At 42.0% G+C, this 7,298-nt stretch overlaps 1 protein-coding gene across 1 annotated transcript in view; it reads right to left on the bottom strand.

Moving 5' to 3' along the window:
- Window positions 1-17: 17 nt before the first annotated feature.
- Window positions 18-7,298, bottom strand: part of Bloc1s6 (biogenesis of lysosomal organelles complex 1 subunit 6) — a 10,746-nt gene continuing 3,465 nt past the window's right edge. The window contains exons 2-5 of the mRNA XM_021194822.2: window positions 4,173-4,314; window positions 2,685-2,772; window positions 841-927; window positions 18-486 (exon numbers count right to left, since the gene is read on the bottom strand). Coding sequence (XP_021050481.1) covers window positions 367-486; window positions 841-927; window positions 2,685-2,772; window positions 4,173-4,314 — 437 coding nt within the window. The 3' untranslated portion in view covers window positions 18-366. The remainder of the gene's footprint in view (window positions 487-840; window positions 928-2,684; window positions 2,773-4,172; window positions 4,315-7,298) is intronic.

Here is a 7,298-nt window from a genome sequence, read left to right as displayed (position 1 = left end):
AAAAAAAAAAAAAAAAAAGCAATTGCCAAAAATCAGTGTGGCCACACAGGAAAGGCCTGCCTTTAGGAAAGGAGAAATTGAAACTAAAATCAATTCTCAAGAAGCTCAGACCTTCTCCTCATTTTGAACTAGTACCCAGACTCTTGTAATAACCAAAGTGTTTTCAGTTTACAAACGATTTAAGATCAAATAACTGTAAAGTTAAAACATATCAAGAAAGCTTCTTAAGTGAGTCTCAGAGACACAGCAGCCCTGGACAGACTTCAGGACATGCCACGGCATAAGGCACCGGCCATGCCTTGCTCTCTGCGTGCAGCACTGGAGGTCCAGGAAGCGGGATGGGACAGGAACCCGGAAGCAGGCTGCTCAGGTCCTCTTGGCTGGCTTGGCTGTCAGCTGCTTTTCTCTTTCAAACTCCTTCTGGCGCTGCTGCTCCCTCCCCAGCTCCTCTCTTTGCCGCTTCTGCTGCAGCTTCAGTGCTCTTTTCTGTGGAGAGCGATTATGGCATAACAAAAAATGTTTGACTTAAGTTATCCAATACATATTAATAAATTCCACAGTGAATTTTTAAATTTATTTGGAGTAATTTAAGGCCCCTTAATTTAAAACAAAAGAAAAAAACAAACCTTACTCCAAGCTCACATTTAGTGTGAACTGCAAGTTCTCATGCAGAGACGAGCCCACTAGCACAGTGACTGGTGAAGGAGCCAAGGGACGTTATTTTGAGAGGGGAACAATGTAGCTCATCTCTTACTGCATATTGAAGTATAAGAAGTCTAAACAAACACTGAGGACGAACGAGCTTACGGTTTGGAGAGGATGAGGAGGGTTCCCACTCACTTTCAACTTTGACGTTTTCTCATGGAGCAGCAGCATCTCCTTCCTTATATTCACCAGCTTGGCATGATAGTGCTTCGCCTCCGTGAACTTAACAGTCACAGCAGACAGGATGAAATGCCAAGAATGCGAATATGTCAGCACCTAAACTAGAGGTCATCCTCTGAGCTGCAAGTTTAGAGCCTCAATTATGGCCATATTTTAAATCTACAATGCAGATTTCATTCAACCATTAGCAGAACTTTGAAAACATCTGATTCAATTCAGTTGACAAAAAATAATTCCAGCACTCAGGAGGCAGAGACAGGTAGATCTATGTGAGTTTAAAGCCAGATGTATATCAAGTTCCAGGTCAGCCAGGGCTACACACACACACACACACACACACACACACACACACACACACACACACAGAGAGACAGAGAGACAGAGAGACAGAGACAGAGAGACAGAGAGAGACAGAGAGACAGAGAGACAGAGACAGAGAGACAGAGACAGAGACAGACACAGAGAGAGACAGAGAGAGAGATTGTCTCTCATTGACTCTTTCTCTCAAAAAAGGTTTATTAAACATAAGACACACATTTATATTAAATAGGTTATAAACAACATTTTACTTCAAAAACATGTCACATAATCTAAAAACTGTAAAAGTCACTACTCCCTTTTTGAGAGAACATGCCAGGACATAGGACAGTGGGTGCGTGCTGTCTTCCTGTCAGGGAAACCCAGTCAATGCCCAGACTCTGAGAGCACAAACTCAGCCATGTCTCTTGAGGTCAGAATGACAAGAGAGCCACTAAAGGACAGGCACCGCTTTCCCAGAGTACACATTCTGCGTCTCAGCCAGAAGCCAAAAGGGAAGTCTCCTGTTGGGAGAAGCGGAAGGGTGATGGAGGCCTAGACAGGTGGGAGACACAGAGAGAAGGACTGAGAGGCGGGCCTGCAGAGAGCAGCTACCTCTCTCAGAGCTGCAGTCAAGTCGTTCCCAGATGCTCCGTGAGCATCTTTCAGGCCTTCCTGTTTCCATTCCTACATGAGAAGTAAACCACTCTTGGGCAAAGGGAAGAAATATGTGAACAACTCAGTTCTGCCCTTCCAGGCTGATTCGACAGAATTCTATTCATTTATTTAACTTCCAATTGTAACAAACACCCATCTGATCACATGGTGAAGTCAGGGGAAAGGACAATGGAGTCCGTGTGGCCATGCTCATTCCTCCACAAGGAGTCAGTGAGCCACTGAGAAGGCTGCACTCTACAGCAGGAAGGGAGACAATCAGAACCCACCTCTGTCTCGTAAGAGGTCTACCTCTGAGGTGTACAAGTCATGCAGGCAAGCAGGTACTAATGTCCAGGGAGGGAAAGGAGCAACATGGCCTTGCTTATGCTAAGTCTGTTTGCTTAAGGACTATCTGTTCTTCTTTTATCAGCTTCTAGTGAATTCAGCTTCTAACTAACCACTCATCCTCAGGTGCCCATCTCACCACAGCACCAGGAACACTGATAATTAAATACTAATTAAGAGACCACATAATTGGCCTTCAAAAGGGCCTGCACTCCCTTGGAGGTAGAAACAGTGCCTCACCATCCCTCACTGTCCATTTCCTCTTATGTGTGTCATCATCTCATGAGGTCTTCTCCACAATGCAAACAAACGGATCTTTCTAATACATGTTCAGCATATGAAAGACAGCAACCACCGGGAATTCTAACAAAGCAATCAGGATTTGTTAAAAAGACAAATTCTACACATAAAAGTTAGAGGATAAGATCATCAAAATGCAGAAATACAAAGCTTTTCTAAAATCATGGCTCATTAAGTTAGATAAGCAAAATCATACTTACCAAAGCATTGATGTCCAACATGGAGTGGCATTCTTTAAATTTTGAAATCTCTTGTTCCAGTGTATCTAGTAACACAACTTGGTTCTGTCTGAAACAAAAGCACACAGCCAAAGCAAATTTTACATTTTCTCAGTATTGGTTCTTTTCACAAAATGACATTCATTCAAAATCCAGCTGGCAATATAGTACCTCTCTAAGACTTACCTGCCTTAGAATAATCTTTCCAATATCATATTTCAAAAATATATTCTGACAACTAAGTATATACTTTATTCTTGACACAATTTCAGACTTTAATAACTAAAATAATTAGATTATTGCAGAGTATTTTACTATTTTAGCAACATTCTGCATTTTCACACCAAAAGCTCTTTTATAGTATTTTGCTCATGAAATTCTCAACTTTCTATGCATTCCCAAAAGTAAACTAGAAGCCAAGAATGTCCTGCTGTAGACTTGGGGAAGATGCACTAGTGAGGGACAGTATTTCCTCAAGGATCAATGAGCAGCTCAGTAAGTAAGACTGGAAGCACGTGTGGCCTTTCCCTCACAGCTGCGGTCTCAGGCACGCATGGTGCTTCCCTTGACCTAAATGTTATTTATATAGGCAGAAGGTCAGAGCAGACAACTCCAAGGGTTTGTCAGCCTTTAGATTCAAATCCTATGGAAGGAGAGAAGCTAACTTCCTCCCTGTCCCTCCCAGAGCAGTATGATCACAGGGTTAAGGGGCAGGGAAGGGTCGCCTAAATTAACATTTTTAAAGGAAAATATAATGTGGTTTGTTGCAAAATAGAGAGCTGTGATGAAAAATGAATTAGCAATGAGAACAAAGGCCAATCACACGTCCATCATCAGGCCTGGGTATGCAGACCAACAGGTCCCTCACTCATCTGTCCCTTCGTGTCAGATTAAGGATCACAGAAGAGGAAGTACATTGTGGAGAACAAAATACCCAGCAACTTGCCAAATACAAGACAGCAAAACCCAGGGGGTCACAACTGGAAAACAGAGGCAGGGGCTGGGTGGGGAGGGGATGCAGGGAATAAACATGAAAACAACAGCTTCAGTATCAAAAACTGAAAAGGCCCCAGCCAGATCAAACAAGAAAAAAGGGAACAAATTACAAGAATTGTTCATCTAGAGTCAGTCATCACTGCTGAAATGACTGTGTTATAAAGACATAAAACTCCAACTACCCTGAACACTTCAGAGGGAACTGACCAGTTCATTCAAGCACACGAGAGATCCAAACTCACACAAGGACCACTCACTCTCAAAATCTACTACAAAGAAACTAGACTCTCCAGGAGTGTTACTGCACTTTTGACATTAGGCTACAGGTTACTCCATGATTCCCATTTACAGGACCCAGACATGCTCAGTGATTCAGTGTTCCAGAAGACAACACTTTCATACTCCATGAGATTACCAGGTGACATCTGACTACACAGAAGGAACCGACGAGCTGCTGGCTTTCTGTTGGCTTACGTGAGTTCCTGGAGCGCTTGCTTGGACCTCTGCAGATCTGGTAAGTAGTGGGACAGCAGGCCTTCCACCAAGTGCTCTACAGCTCTGTCCTCCACTGGGAAGTCCTCTATCAGTCCTTCATCTGGGGACATGTCACTTAAGCCTGTGCTCAAGAGAAAAACCAAGTTAGGAAGCGCTGTGCTGCTGCATGGTAAGAAGGCTGAGGGAGGAGGGAAGAGGCCCACGTGAGCTGAAAGCTCAGGCCCTCTCCTAACTACACAGTCGCTTCTTTAAATGTGTGCCTTCTAAGCTTTCCCTAAAACATGGTTAAAAAAAGAACAAAAAGTGTTTCTGTGTTGTTTTTAGTATCTCTTATTTTGAGGTGAGGTTTCCCAGTGTAGCCCACACTGGCCTAGAACTCTCAATCCCCCGCCTCAGCCTCCTGAGGCATGTATTACCACATCTGGGAAAAAGGTAGTTTTAAGCTGTAAGTATATAACAAAGTCTAGGAAAATGTACATTAGTGTATTCAAATTTTACATGTTCATGTATTTTATTAAATGAGTCAGGTACTGAATTAAGGAATTAATACATTAATGCTTTTAAAAATAGGCATAAATAACATAGACAGAGGCTGCTGAAGCAATTCAGTGGGGAAACGTCCTTCCTATGAAAGCCTGCCCTTCTGACATCCAACCCTAACCCACAGGACAGAGCAGAACACTGAAAACTATTTTCTGAGTTTCACAGGAATACAGTGATATGGTCTCTTTACCACCCCCCCACACACACACACATACACATACATACACACACACACACACACACACACACATACACACACAAATAAAGAAAATAAAACCTTACACGGTGGACTGGAGAGATGGCTTAACCATTAAAAGCTAGGCTCAAAACCAACCAAGAAAATAAAAATTGTTAAAGAAATTATAGAAACAAAGATGCAGTGCCTAAAATCCTGTTTAAAACTCAAAAGAAAGGCTTTTTGCTTAATATATTTACATGTAAAGGAGGTTGTTTTGTCATTTATTAACTAAGATACAGTACTTTCTGTGAACCAGGGTTAAAGCTAGGAAGGTCAGCTGGGAGATGGGGCCGCAGGCCTAGGCCTATTAACACAAGTTCAGTGGTGTGATGACACAATTCAAAGTGGGGGAAAACATTCCATACTCTAATCTGCTATAGGGAATAGTGTGCTGATTGTGCCATGGCCTTGTCTCGACCTGCTGCCAGGAATGACGCTGCATCCTTTTCCAGGCACCCAAACATCTAAGGTAAACACCCACCGATTACTGTTCCCAGAAAAATAATACACAACAGTTTCTAAGTGGGGTCAATGAATGGTTACAAGGTTTTTACAATCATTGATTCTGAATGAGCTAAAGTAAAGTATTCACTAAAACTGTACCCAGAAAGCATTCCATAGTTAATGTTAACTTCTGGAACACCTGTTGTCAATTATAGTCTAGTAAGGACCAGGGAACATTAAATTAAGACTGAACTGGAGAGACATCTCAGTGTTAGACACACTGGATGCTCTTACCTCTGTAACAATTTTAACTTTAACCCTGGAAACACAAACAAATTGGAATTCTCAAAGTTGCAAGACAGAACTCAAATGGGTAAGGGCTAAATAGCAAATGAAGCTCTCCACAAGCAAAAATGAAAGAGGATCCGTGAAGACCTGGGGATTACTAATGTGCCTTTGGATGCGGAACAAAAAGCTTACATTTGACAAGTAATCCCACTGCTTAAGTTTTGACTACAATAACAGTACAACAAACACCAACTTCAAGTAAACATGGACAATATATAATAGATGAACAGAAAGAAACACCAGACAAAAGCTATTACAACTTTAAGATGTAGCAACAAATTTGCCTACCTACACACACACACACACACACACACACACACACACACACACATTAACTCATAGGCCTCCCTTTCCTATTCTAATTATTAGCAATTATTGGATAGGCATTAGTTACTAAGTTCCAGGTACTTCATTGTGGGAGACTCTAGAACAGAGGTTTTGGCCATGTGGTGGCAACCCCTTTAACAGGGGTTACCTAAGTCCATCAAAAAACAGATATTTACATCATGATCCATTAACAGTAGCAAAATTACATTTATGAAGTAGTCAAAAAATATTAAAAAGCCGCAGCATTAGACGATTGAGAAACACAGTTCTAAAAGAAAAACCGGGCCTTTATCATATACATACAATATATGTGCACGGAACAACTACTGTCTGTTAATTTCTTAGTCACAACAATAAATAAGGTAAACTTCCCTGAGGGCACAATACAGGAGAGTATACACAGCCATTACAAAAACTGTTGTGGAAGCTGACAGTCTGAGGTGATTTCTAAGGAAGACAGGCTGTTGAAGATGCTGAATGCCCACCTCATCCTCCCACCCCATCTTCTGTTCTCTTTGCTAATCATTGTAAAAATGTAAACCCAGGGGAAAAGGCACACCTTAAAAAGCCTAACTCCAATGGAGCCAGTCTGCAGTTTTCTCACATAATCGGCCAGAAACTGCCTTTACCCAGCCATGCACATCATCTTTTCATCACACTGTTCTGCAGGTCTTCTATTCATGTGTCTGTCTTTAGACAAAGTCTCTCAAAGGTAACTTCCTTCAGCAATGGATATGCATCTATGTAGTTCATCAACGCTGCTGTGGTCGTCCTAATCTTTGCATACTCCTTTTTCTATGGGAGACATTCTTAGAAAACAGTTGGAACAGAACATGTGTCCGTCCATCTTTGACACTGCAAACACCCTCCTAAAAGATGGCCCCAACTTAGACTGCAGCCACCACTTCCATATGGAGACAAATTTGATAGGAGCAGAAAGGGTGCAACATTGTTAAAGAAACAGAATGAGAAAAGGGTAGGATGAACAGCAAGGCCATGCACTGAAAAGCAACAGTGAGCTATTAATATACACCATGCGTCAGCCTGTGAGGGTCCCTGGGTGCCAGTTCTATGGGAAATTCAGTAAGTGGCAAGAAGCCATTTTAGTAGCAAAAACCATTCTCAACAATAAAAGAACCTCTGGTGGAATCACCATGCCTGACCTTAAGCTGTACTACAGAGCAATTGTGATAAAAACTGCATGG

This window comes from Mus pahari, chromosome 3 (genome assembly GCF_900095145.1).
Source record: "Mus pahari chromosome 3, PAHARI_EIJ_v1.1, whole genome shotgun sequence".
In the NCBI taxonomy this organism is placed as follows: Eukaryota; Metazoa; Chordata; class Mammalia; order Rodentia; family Muridae; genus Mus; species Mus pahari.
This window is presented reverse-complemented; position numbering and strand designations above follow the sequence as displayed.